Below are 12371 nucleotides of genomic sequence, written 5' to 3' on the forward strand. Positions count from 1 at the left end.
GCTAAGAATGATGGAAAAGCCTTTTGCTGCCTCCTGCCCAAGCAGGTTGGAGCCTGGCCTGAGTGACGGTGCAAGGTGCTCTTGTGTCATTGGGAGCTGGCTGCAGGTTTACCTCCCATGAGATAATTTTGAGAGGGGAAGAAATATCCAAACAATAACAAAAAAGAAAAAAAAAATTTTTGAGGGCTTATTTGAGGCGTGAGGCTTTTGGGAGAGTTGAGGCTGGAAGAAGCTGAGGATTCCTGTGCATTTCTGTGTGTTGCTCTTCCTCCCTTGTGGTGCAGTAGGGCTGGGGGGGCTTTTAGAGCCTAAATATTCACAGCTGCTGCCAGTGTAGCCAGGAATCTTTTTTGTTTTTCATTGGAAAAGTCTAAATCACAGAGTTTGCACAGAATTTTCCTATAGGCCTAGCTGACAGAGAGGGGCACCTTTCTGCCCGAGCAAAATGGGATGTTTATTGGCACTAAATCACTAAGTAACGTTGCTGCAGCTCTAAATATCCCTTGAAATGATCCCGGGAAGCTGTCCCGAWTACCCTGGGGACCTGCTAATGACGTAGGATTTCTGCTTTTGGTGCAGGCATCTTCCTGTCCCTAATAATGCAGCCCTAATGTCTGTGCAGACTAAGGTCTAATGCAGACCTTGGGCTCGTTAGAAGCACCCGAGTTGTTACTCCAGAATGGTCTTAGTGTCTACACATAACTGCATTGCTGCCCAAGGAAATGGAATTTACAACTGAAATCTCTTCTTTTCTGGCACTTTGTAGTTCATTTTTGAACACTTTTAATGCCTGTTGTTGCCTCTGAAATGCTGAGATCTGCAGTGGGTGCCTGGCTCGGCTAGCGAGCTCCGTGCACTGATTCCCTATTCTGTTCTCTCGCCTAGATGCAAAGTACGATCCGGGAGCACCGGGACGGCGGGAATGCTGGCGGCATCTTCAACAGGTACAACGTCATCAGGGTAAGTGGCAAAGCTTCCAGTTCCTCACGTCTCTCCTCCGGAATTGCTCCGTTTCTTTAGCGTTTAGCGTGTGTCAGACGTCGGGAAGCGCAGCTTGCCCGGCAGAGGAGAGGCTTTAAGGCAAGCTGCAAACCCCGCTGCCTCAGACCTCTCTGGTGGCGGGGAGGCTCAGCCTCAGCTGCAGGACTGCCCCGATATTGTTATCGTTATTATTTCTAAACCACTGGGGTGTCTTAGCGCCAGCTCTGGGAAGCTCCGTCCTGCCTCCTAAACCTAACCTCTGGGAAGCTCCTAAACCTAAGCCGCCTGCYGGGCGCTGTTGCTCGCCCTGCAGATCCAGAAGGTGGTGAACAAGAAGCTGCGGGAGAGGTTCTGCCACCGCCAGAAGGAGGTGTCGGAGGAGAACCACAACCACCACAACGAGCGCATGCTCTTCCACGGTGAGGAGGCGCGGAGGCTCCTCGGCAGGGCCTCCCCCTGCCCCGGGAATCGCTGGGCCAAGGCAGGGTGTATCCCGCACATGGAGGGGAGCTCGCAGAGCAGCCTTCCCCGCACGCGGACGTTCCCTGTGCACCTTCTGTCCCAMATCCCCATAGGAAGGGGGCTGGGGGTGTCCGTCCCGCCCCCATCCTCCGCAGCACCTGAGGAGGGGGGTTATTGCCTTCAATAAACGTGAGCAGGGGCAGGAGCCCTTGAGAGCGCCCGGGGAGGCCGTTTTGGGGCTGCTCCGCGTGCGGAGCCGCCCGTGACCGCCCCGTGCTCCGCAGGCTCCCCCTTCATCAACGCCATCATCCACAAGGGCTTTGACGAGCGGCACGCCTACATCGGCGGCATGTTCGGAGCCGGCATCTACTTTGCGGAGAACTCCTCCAAAAGCAACCAGTATGTGTACGGCATCGGCGGCGGCACCGGCTGCCCCACGCACAAGGACCGCTCCTGTTACCTCTGCCACAGGTACGCGCCCGCCTCGTGCTGCCCTTGGGCTGGGCCTAAGTGCCGCAGGGTCCAAAACTGCGGCCGGACACTCAGGGCTGCGAGCAAGGACCAGTCGGTGGCCGAAACAGCAAGGCTCAAAGCGAAGTCGGAGGAGAATGTCCATTAAAGCCCTGCTGTCTCGGCGCAAAGCCATGGGGCGGGTGGAGGCCGGGAGCTTTGCCCCGGGTTTGTTTGGCACCAGCCCAGCCCCGCGCGCCCTCCTCGTGCCCTGCACGGCCCGCGGGGCCGCTCGGAGACTGCGGCCCCCGCCGGGGCGCTCAGCTTGTCCGCCCTCCCTGCAGGCAGATGCTCTTCTGCAGAGTGACCCTGGGCAAGTCCTTCCTGCAGTTCAGCACCATGAAGATGGCGCACGCGCCGCCCGGCCACCACTCGGTCATCGGGAGGCCGAGCGTCAACGGGCTGGCCTACGCCGAGTACGTCATCTACCGCGGAGAGCAGGTAGGCGGGCGGCGCCGGGAGAGCCTGGGATAGCCCGGGATAGCCCGGCACCACTCTGCTCCCTAGGCTGGGGGGCTGCAGGATCGCGTGAGCTTGGGATAGAATCACAGAATCCTTGTGGTGGGAAAAGACCTTCCTTCAAAGAGCTCATCCGCTGGGACTCGGAGCAGCCCTAGGACAGCCTCTTGTCCTTGTTGAATCCAGGCGAGGCTGCTAAGCGCTGTGACCGGGCAGGGCCTGAAGACCTGTGAGCACGGAGCTTCCCTTGGCAGTTCCCRAAGGAACCAGCTGGTTCCTTTGCTCCTTTCTCCTCCGAGCACAAATTGCAGCCTGTCCCCGGCAGGGAGCCGCTGGTGGAGGGGCCTGCGGGTCCCCCGGCACCGGGGCGAGAGCTCGGCCCTACAGACCACGTCCGTGCTCTGCTTTCCTGGGTCCCCTKGGGGCTCTAAGTGATGTTCCCCGGCTGTGAACAGCCTGTGTGCACGCCCAGGGTGCTGCAGCCTCGTGCTGCCTGTCCCACCCGCGGCCCCAGAGGGTGGGCTTGGCCTTGCACCAACTTTTGTGGTGATTTGGGTTTTTTCTTGGCTTGCTTCCAGGCATACCCAGAATATCTCATTACGTACCAGATTGTGAAACCAGAGGCTCCCTCACAGACAGCGACAGCAGCCGAGCAGAAGACCTAGTGCCCGCGGGGCAGCGCGGCGGGATGCGACTTCACTCTCGGACTGGACGGACGCGTGTTTCAGAAAATCCGTATCCTATAAAATTCCTACAAGGCCCGGAAGCAGCTGTGTGTGCTGCGTGAAGCACCGCTCCCTCGGTGCGAGCGCTGGCCGAGCAGCTCCCGCAGGGCCGGCGGCTGCTGCTCCCGCCGAGGGAGCTTTCCCGGGGGCTGCCCTGGCCGCCGTGCCCGCGTGGAGCAGCCCCCTTGCTCAGCCCCATTGCTCGGGGGGAGCGCTGCCCTGCGACCGGCCGGCCTCACCAGCGCCGCCGCACGCGAGAGACGCCCGGGACGGGACGGGCTGCTCCCGGCCCGTCACCCTGTTYCTCCCTGGTTCCCGCTCAGCATGCAGCGCTCGCTGGACGTCCCCGAGGGAGCCCACCCGGCTATTTATTCTCCTTTTGCGCCCTGAAGCTGGGCCCGGCCCGAGGACGCTCTGCACGACGGTGACCCAGGCCAGCGCTGCCAGCGACGCTCGGGAAGGAGGCACCGGCCGCAGCGCGCGTGCCCGGGCGCTCTTCCCGTGCCCCCCAAGCAGGCCCAGGGCCCGAGAGGGCAAAGGGGGAGCCGGCTCCGGCGGGAGGTGCCCACGGAGCGACCCGACCCGCACCGCTCGGCCTGCCTTGGCTGGGYGATGTCTGGCCGGCCGGCTCCCCAGGGAAGCAGCGCTATCCCGCCCGCGTCCGTCCCTCCTTCCTTGGTGACCTGCCTGGACGCCGCGTGGTCCTTGTGAGCGGATTCCGCGGATAACGGGCGGGCGCTGGTGTTGGGGCTGCGCGTGGGGTAGCGCTGGCGTTGCGGGGAGCCGGCCAGGCTGGGCAGCGCTCGGCTGCCCCGGGGGTTGGTTTTCGCCTCAGCCGCTGCCACGGTGTGTGTTTGTGTGGGGGGAAAGGCGCCCGTGCCCCTCGGGGCCCTGGTGGGGCTGAGCGCCGCTCGCCCGGCCCCCTTGGAGCAGCCGGCACGCACCCGGATTCCCACCCGGAGCACGCAGCGGGATGGACGTGGGGAGCGGCCTCTGGAGAGGCCCCAGCCCAGCCTCCCTGCGCAGGCAGGTCCCGCAGCCCAGGGCCTCCATCCCCCAGGGATGATGGAGGCTCCGCAGCYGCTCCGGCACCTCCGAGCGGGCGCCCTGGGAGAAGGTGCCCGCGGCGCCCGGCACCGGAGGAGAGGCAAGGACCCTTGGGAAGCCCCGGCGTGAGCAGAGCCCGGCCTCGCGGGCACGGGCCCAGCGAGGGGCCAGGCGGCCCCCGTGCAAAGGGTCCCCAAAAAGTGGCCGTTGGTCCCCAAAAGTGCAACAGMGGAGCTGCTGGCTCTGCCCCCGCGGCCGCTTGTGGAGCCACCGCGGAGCAGCTGGAGCTGGCGAGGAGGGGGAGAACAGGGGTCCCCGCGGCGGCCCCCGCGTGCCCCCAGCAGCCCCCCGGCCGGGGCAGCTCTCACRGGTTTCCCCTCTTCTTTTGGTGTAGCTCTCCTTCCTAACCAGCCCCGCTTCCTCTCTTGGTTGCCCCGCACCGGGGGCGTCGTTTATTTATTTCCTCCTCTTCCCCCTCCCTCCCTGGAAGGTGGTGGTGATGATGGTGATGATGATGATGATGGTGGTGATGAGGGGCAGGTCCTTGGCCGCCAGGGGCTTGGGCAGCAGCTCTGCCGCGCCCCAGTTTGGYCTCTCCATGTGCTTGGCTCTGCGTCTGATCTGCGATACTTGTACTAATAGTCTAAGGTCCAATAAACACGTTTTTAAAGAGCTGCCCCGTGCGGAGCCGCGTGTCTGAGCGCCCCCGGACAGAGCGGCGCCAGCCCCGGCTGCTGCAAACTCCTTTATTTCCATGTGCTCCAGGTCGCCGCCTCCCACCCCCCACCCGCCCCCAGGCAATAAATAAAAACTGGACCTCTAGAAAAACAAAACAGCAACGGTAATAAAATAAAACCACTCCTATGTACAGCGGCGGGGGGTGGCTCTGGCCCCCGGGGCCTTCAGCCTCCTCGCGCAGTGGCGGGGGCCCATCTTCATCTTCAGCCGCCGCCTCCCCTTGCTCCTCACGCGGCTCAACCCCTCCGGGCACCCCATGGGGCAGGGGTGGGGAGCGCCAGGTAAGGGGGGTGTGGGGTTTGTGTGGGGGGGCTGTCCCCCCCCCTTGGTTAATCCAGGGCAAGGGGAGGATGGAGAGAGGGGAGCCCCGGCGCCGCCGTTCCCTGCTCGGCTCCAGCGCCGGGGTGAGGGAGGGCGCCCCGCGGCCGCCCGCTAGCAGCTGGGCGACGTGGTGATGGGGCTGTGCAGGTAGGGCAGGCTGCCCGGCGCCCCCACGGCCACGGGGAAGCTGAAGACGAAGGGGGCGGCGGGGGCGGCCGAGGGCGGGCTGGCGGCCGCGGCGGCGCACGACGTGGCCAGCACCTGCGCCTCGAACTGCAGCAGCTGCCCCATGAAGCTGAAGTTGGGCGAGATGACGCTGCGGCGCTGCTTCACGAACTCGAAGGCCTCGTCCAGCCGCACGCGCTGCTTCATCATCAGGTAGGCCAGGCAGATGGTGGCCGAGCGCGAGATGCCGGCCTGGCAGTGCACGAGGACGCGGCCGCGCCGCTCCTGCACCGCGTCTGCAACGGGGACGGGGACACGGGCCGTGAGAGCGGCGCCCGAGCCCGTGCCCACCCGCACAACCGCCCGCCGGCCGGGCGCCTCACCGATGAACCCGATGGCCTCCATGAACCAGGAGCTGATGTCGGCCTTGTGGTTGTCCTCCACGGGGATGCTCTTGTACTCGTAGAGGCCCTCGAAGTGGTTGGGGCAGTCCGGGGAGACGTTGAGCAGCGCCGTGATGCCCAGCGCGTCCAGCATGTCCCGCCGCGCCGCGTGGTAGGCGCTGCCCAGGTACAGGAAGGGCAGGATTTCCACCGGCCCGGCCTGGCGGGACAAGAGGGGACGTGAGAACGGTGCCCGGAGGCYCCGTCACCCCGATGCCGCCTCGGGGGGACCCACGGACACAGCTTCACCCAGCGGGCCGAGGTGCGGACGGGCCCTACCTGGTCGTGCAGGGGGGTCCCGCAGGAGCTGCAGCCCAGGTCGAGGCCCTCGGCGCCGCCGGGGCCCGGCCCGCTGCTCAGCGACTTGCTCTTGGAGCAGAACTCGGGGTACTCGGAGGAGAAGCGCTCGTAGCCGCCTGCGGGGAGAGAGCCCGAGCGTGAGCCCGGAGCGGCGCCGGCTCCCACGGCGCCACTGCATGAGGCTCCGGGGAGACCGAGGGACAGCGGCCTCCGACCCGGCTCCCTGGGATGCGGCAGGGACCCTGGGGCTGGGAAACCGTCCCCGGGGCCTTCAGCTCTGCGGGGCCCCAGGCTGCCCCTGTCCTGCTCCAGGGCTCGGCTGCTGCAGGTCAAACCCGAGAATGAAGCCGAGGCGGGAGCGGAGCCCCCGGCAATGAAGCCGAGGCGGGAGCGGAGCCCCCGGCAATGAAGCCGAGGCGGGAGCGGAGCCTCCAGGAGGATGGAGCATTCGCCGCCAGCATCGCCTGCTCCATGGGGCGAAGCTGCTCCCAGCCCCTCTGCTGGGCGCCGCGCTGCTCCGAGAGGCCCCTGCAGCCTCCCCGGGATGCGGGTCACAGACCCCCCCGTATGGAGCAGAGGCCCCCGCGGCCCTTCCAGGCCTGGCAACAGACACAGACAGATACAGAGCTGCTGCCGGCCGGCTCCTCGGGCCAGGGCACCCGACCGTAACCTCCGCGGGGAGGTCTCTCCGTCCCGCACCAGCCACCCCGGCAGCCTCGAGCCTCTACGCCTGCAGAAAGGGGGCATTTCGGCTATGCCGTGCGCAGCCCCCCCGGGCCGGCCCTCGGCAGCGGCCGCTCCAGCCTTTCCGCACGGCTTCCTCGGCCGGCCGCGGCTCCGCGCCGGCCCTCGGCGAGGCTGGAGCCTCCAAGCAGCAGCCCCCAGCAGCGCAGCCCAGAGGGACCCCGAGGTGGCTCCAGAGGGACCCCAGCCCCTCGGCAAGCCCTGCGCTGCCTTCTCCCGCCCCCAACAAGGAGAGCCAGGCCCTGAGGCAGGGACCGCGTCAGACGGGTCYGGGCCTCGGGCGCGACGCGAGGCAGCGCGCCCGGCATCGCAGCGAGGCGGYTCCTTGGGCAGGAGCCGCACACTGAAATGCTTGAGGGCTCCCCCCGGCAGCGCCCGGCGCCCCAAAATAACCACTGAAATAAAGGGGAAAGGGCAGCTCCCCCTCCCGTGCAGCCGCTACTGCGTTGGCTGCTCCGCGCCTCCTGCTCCAAGCAATCCGACGCATAAAGGAGGACAGCGGGAAGCCGCCGCCAGCAGCCCAGGGAGCAGCCCCTCCCGAAACAACCTCTCGGCGCCCCGGTTGACGCCGAGGGCAGCCCCGCTCGCGGCCGTCGCTCCAAAACCTGCACAGACCCAGCCCGAGGGCTGCCCACACGGGACCACGTATCTGCCCCACACCACGGGGCTGGGGTCAAGCCCAAAGGGACGCGGGGGACAGGGCAGGGAATCCTCCCTGCTCTAACCAGGCCCAGGCCGGCGTGTTGGGGCTGTCCCCTCGTCCCCAGCACCACCTGCAGCCCCATTCCTGGGGTGCCCCTCAGCCTGGGGCAAAAGCCACAGGGTGCCCCCCAGCCATGGGGCTGCCCCACATGCCCACAGCTGCACCCCRAGGACCCAGCTCCTCTTCAGTGGTGCCAATGGGACTGCCCCCATCTCCATACCCACAGGCTCATGCCCTCTATACCCTCAACCACCACCACATCACCATGTCCCTCAGCTCCACAGCTGTGCCCACACGCTGCTCCCCTTCACAGCCTCCCAGTGCCACATCTGTGGGTCTGCCCCCTGTCTCCATAGCCATGGGGTCACCCCCTTTCCACTCCCAGCTACAGAGCCAYGGGGCTGCCCCCAGCCCTGCCCCWGGGGCTGCTGCCATCCTCAGCCTCCTAGTGCCACATCCGTACGGCTGTGCCCATCTCCACAGCCACGGGGATGACCCACCCCCATGCACGTGGCCATAGGGGTGACCCTTCAAACATCTGCCCTCTGCCACATCCGTGGGGCTGCGCCCTGTCTCCATAGCCATGGAGTCACCCCCTTTCTACCCGACAGCTGCACTGCCACAGGGGTTGCCCCACAGCTGTGCAAGGGGCTGCCCCCCTCTATAGCCTACCCATGCCACATCCGCGGGGCTGCCCCCCACCCACGGGGCCCCCCGCACCCCCGCGGCGGGTACCTGCGAGGAGGCGGATGTCGGCGCGCGCCGTGTCGCGGCGCAGCGCGCGCACCACGAGCGCCACGGTGCTGTCGTCGCGCAGCGCCTCGGCGCGCGGGCTGCGCTCGTCGTACACCACGACGGCGGCGTAGAGGCCGGCGCGGAGGCGCGCGCGCACCTCGCCCTCGGCCGGCAGGATCTGCTCCAGGCTCACGGCGCCCTTGGCGCGGCGCCGCACGATCGTGTTGCAGCGCACGTTGAGCGCGCCGCGGATGTGCCCGGCGCTGTGCGCCAGGAAAGGCCGGCAGTCCAGCAGCAGGCAGCGCCCGGGGCCGCCGGTACCGGCGCCAACGCCGGTCCCGTCGTCGCGGCCCACGAGGCGCCGCAGGGCGCTGCCCTCCATCTCGCGCAGCCCCTCGGCGGCCACCATGGCGCAGCCCGCGGCGGCGGCGGCGGCGGCGGCGGTGGAGCCTTTACTACCCGCGCGCCGCGCCGCGCGCGCCGCCGCCCCCGCCCCGCGCCGCCCATTCACGAGCCGCCCCGCGCCGCCCATTCATGAGCGGCGCGCGAGGCTGAATGGGCCGCCGACGTCACCGCCTCCATTCACAAAAGCGCTCCCCCCGCGCGCGCGCGCGCGCGCGCGCGCCGCCATGTTTGGCTCCCCCCCGCCCCGCGCGCGCTTCCGCCGCGCGCTTTTTGTGAATGGGGGGAAGCGGCGCCTTTGTGAGCGGCGCGCGCGCGGCCGCGGCGGGGGCGGCGCCTGGGCGCCCTGCGTGACACGGGGGTCCCGCACCCCCATACCCACGCACACATGAACGGGGCTCGGTGCGTGTGCATGCGGCGTATGGCTCTATATGCGTCGCTATGCAAGCACACAGCCATAAGCGTATGCACCCGCACTCCTCTCCCCCCGCACCGTGCCTCTCAGCTTCCACGCCAGGCACCGGGATCTGCCGAAAACCCCCCCGGTTTTGCTGCTTCCTCCCATCTCTTCCACCACCCCCAACAAGCCCGCTCGGCAGCTTGAAAGAGCCCTGAACCTCCCCCCAAGCAGCTGCCGGGGAGCAGCCCCACAGAAGCACTCTCGGGTTCACTCCTCCTGCGGAAAGGTGCTATTTTAGGCAATAAAAGGTAAAGAAGCGAGCTTGCAGCCCTGGAGGGCCACTCCCCCTGACTCCATAGGGTCTCCCCGCAGTCGCCATCTGCTCGGGAAGGGGCCTTTCGTCAGGGATCTGAAGGTCGCCCTCCAGCGCCGCTGGCAAACCGAAACGGCGCCCTCCACAAAGCCGGTGCCGGCAATAGCAGCCGGGGAGCGCGAGCGCGGCCAGGCCCAGCTGGGCCTGCCCGGGCCCCACAGCGGGTACGGTCTGTGGGGCAGGAGAAGCGGCCGGGTTTTGTCCCAGCCGCTGCTCTCCGCAGAGGGCAGCACCTGGGGAGGGGCTGGCGCCTCCAGCGGTTCCTGCTCTGTCTTAGGCTCCAGTCTCCACCTGCATCGCACAAAGACAAAGCAAAGACAAAACCTGTGTCTGTTGAACCAAAACGGCTGTGACCAGCRGAGACGCCTGCCTCCATAGGGACACGTTTTGTTTGTCTCAAGGTTCCCGAGYTTGCACTCTCAAAGAGACCAAAAGGAAAAAGAAAGAAAGAAACAAAGGGTCAGATTTTAAACCAATTCTGAATTACATTTGCACAGAAGCAGAGCTTGAACTTGAGCTGGCCCAGGGAAAGGTGGGAAGCTTTTCTCGGCACCAGGATGAGCTCGCCTGCTGTCACCCAGGCCTTTTGCTGGGGTCAGCCCAAGCTTTGGGCTAAAGCTGCGTGACCCGGCGCTCCTGCCAGCGCAGGCAGCGCCTGCTGCCCCGTTCAGCCCCAGCTCGGGGTGAACCAGCCCCACTGGGTTTGTGCTCGCACGTTTATGTGGGCATCCGTGGGGCAGCATCGTGATTGCAGGCGCACGGGGGTGCAGCTGTGGCCGGCGCTTCTCCGTGTGCGAGTCCTCCTCTCCCGCTCCGCTCCATGCCCTGTCCCTGGAAAATAAATGGGTAAAAGAGAGAGAGAGAGAGAGAGAGAGCGCGAGCACGCACGCCTGGGACATTCATTTCCTTCCCTGCCGATTCCAAGCATCATCTTTTACAGGGACTCGCCAGGAGAGGCACTTGAAGAAGGAGGCTGGAGGGAAATGAGTTGTCAAAGGAGCTGCATAGTCAGGTGATTAAATGCCAATATGTACCGTGGATTAAGGGAGAGGGATTTACACCTCCTCTCGCCGTGGCAGCGGAAACCAAATTAGAGCCGGGCTGTAAATTTGCCTGCTGATAGATACCCATTTGTTTGAGTATCCAAACGCTCCTCCTGCCCCCTGCATTGCAAAACCAGGCGAGGAGAAGCCCAGGGACCCTTAATGCTGAATTTAGCAACAATTGCCAGGGTTGAGCTAAGCACCCGGCCCCCGAGACAGGATGAGCTTGCAGAGATGTTTTCTGCCAGGAAGAAAAAGCTGGGGCAGCGACGTCTCTCCCTTAGGCTTAAGATCATAAATGAGGCAGCGTTATGTAAGTGTGACTACAGCCTATTTATACACCGCGTTAGACTCATGCGATCAGACTATGAATGACAAATCTCCCGCTGATTTCTATGAATACGGCAGCTTCAAAGCAGAGAAACCCGTGCTTCTGAGCAGGAAAGGACGGGCCGGAGCCGGGTCAGCGCGCGGACACCGTGTGGCCAGAGCTTGGTCCCTGTTCCTCCGGCCCTCCCTGGCATCGGTGCCCGTCAGCGTCACATCCCTGAGCGCTCCGAGCCGAGCTGAGGTCTTGCAGGAAAAGGGACCCGGCGCAGGAAGGGCCGATCCTGCTGCCCTCGGCAGAGACCACGGAAAGAAAGTGAAATTGTCCCCCGAACCGACTGGCGCTTGGTGCCTCTCCCCAGGCAGTCCAGCCGCACACTATTACTATTAATAATAGTAATAATAATAGAACCCTTTGTGTCCTTTTCTCCCTTGGTGAGGGAGAGGAGGACGGGGCGGTCCCGCGGGCTCTCCCAAGGGCAAAGCRAAGCCCACGGAGGGCAGGGAAGGGGAAGTGAGAAAGGGAAAGAGGAACCACCAGCCTGTGGGTGGCCGTAGGGGATCTGGGGTTCTCCAGCCCGTGTCAGCGGCGTTATCCAGCTCCAGCCTCTGTGCTAGGGAGATCTTCAGGCCTCCCAAGGGAGATCCCAGCACTTGCTGGCATTTCCCACCCGGGGATGATGCTGTTTCTTGGAGAAACCACCCCATCCTGCACCTTCCATCGGGAACGGAGCATGGGAAAATTACCTATTCCTTACGCTACCCTTTCTTTTGTTGTTGCTGATGCTTTGCTGGAGAGAAAATCCCCGTGCCGGAGCCCTAGCCCCTGGGAGGGACCTGGCAATGCTGATCCGTGGGGTCTTAAGGGCTGAGCGTCCCGTGTTTTGTGGATGCGAGAGGTGCTAGGAGCAGGGGCCAGAGGAAGGAAGGGCTCGGGAACACCCTGCTCTTCCTCGGGCCAGCTGTTTTTCCTTCCCTCTTTGTYCCCCCGCTGCCGGGAGTTGCCCAATCAGCCCCGGGATGAGTCACTGCCCGGGGCGCTTCTCCCTGACCCACTTGTGCCTGGTGCGGAGCGGGCGCTTCGCGTCCGCGCTGCGGAGACGCGCGGCGAGGGCGCCGCAGGGCTGTGCCTGCCGGGAGCAGCCGGGAGCAAGGGGGGCTTCTGTCCCTGGAAAAGCCCCCAAATGGTGATGCTCGGCAGAGGTGTCGGGACAGGATGGTCCCGAGGTCCTGCAACACGGGCACAGGAACGGTCCGGGCACGGGGCTGTCACCATCTCATGTTGTTGGTTTGGGTTTTGGTGGKTTTTTTTTGGTTTTTATTTTTTCCCTTTTTTTCCACCACCTGAGGGGAGTTCCCAAGGGAGAAGTGTCCTTCCCTAGCACGTTTCCCACATGCGAGGCCCTGTGCCTCCCAGGTCTCCAAGGAAGCTCTGCCTTGCGCCCCGCTTGCCCCACGTTTGCACCTCCCATTTGCTGCTGGGCAAAATCCAG

At 65.1% G+C, this 12371-nt stretch overlaps 2 protein-coding genes across 2 annotated transcripts in view; one reads left to right on the plus strand and one right to left on the minus strand.

The window, feature by feature from the left end:
• LOC112953424 (tankyrase-1-like) overlaps positions 1–3263 on the plus strand; it is a 35039-nt gene extending 31776 nt beyond the window's left edge. The window contains exons 27-31 of the mRNA XM_026046475.1: positions 886–960; positions 1295–1400; positions 1728–1914; positions 2238–2394; positions 2991–3263. Coding sequence (XP_025902260.1) covers positions 886–960; positions 1295–1400; positions 1728–1914; positions 2238–2394; positions 2991–3077 — 612 coding nt within the window. The 3' untranslated portion in view covers positions 3078–3263. The remainder of the gene's footprint in view (positions 1–885; positions 961–1294; positions 1401–1727; positions 1915–2237; positions 2395–2990) is intronic.
• A 2091-nt stretch (positions 3264–5354) lies between these two features.
• DUSP4 (dual specificity phosphatase 4) lies at positions 5355–8742 on the minus strand. The gene is made up of 4 exons (XM_026046489.1): positions 8334–8742; positions 6131–6267; positions 5792–6011; positions 5355–5704 (listed from the first exon to the last, which is right to left on the minus strand). The coding sequence occupies exons 1-4, from the start codon at positions 8740–8742 to the stop codon at positions 5355–5357; spliced, it is 1116 nt and encodes a 371-aa protein (XP_025902274.1).
• Between the last annotated feature and the right edge of the window lie 3629 nt (positions 8743–12371).

This window comes from Nothoprocta perdicaria, unplaced genomic scaffold, assembly GCF_003342845.1.
Source record: "Nothoprocta perdicaria isolate Ctin4 unplaced genomic scaffold, notPer1 scaffold_445, whole genome shotgun sequence".
NCBI lineage: Eukaryota > Metazoa > Chordata > Aves > Tinamiformes > Tinamidae > Nothoprocta > Nothoprocta perdicaria.

Bases quoted from the DNA above. Each gene is read 5' to 3' on its own strand.
- DUSP4 (XM_026046489.1), bottom strand. From the start codon at position 8,742: ATGGTGGCCGCCGAGGGGCTGCGCGAGATGGAGGGCAGCGCCCTGCGG. The intron at 6,268-8,333 runs GTACCCGCCGCG...CTCTCCCCGCAG, and splicing joins CGACATCCGCCTCCTCGCAG to GCGGCTACGAGCGCTTCTCC. The intron at 6,012-6,130 runs GTAGGGCCCGTC...TTGTCCCGCCAG, and splicing joins GGACCCCCCTGCACGACCAG to GCCGGGCCGGTGGAAATCCT.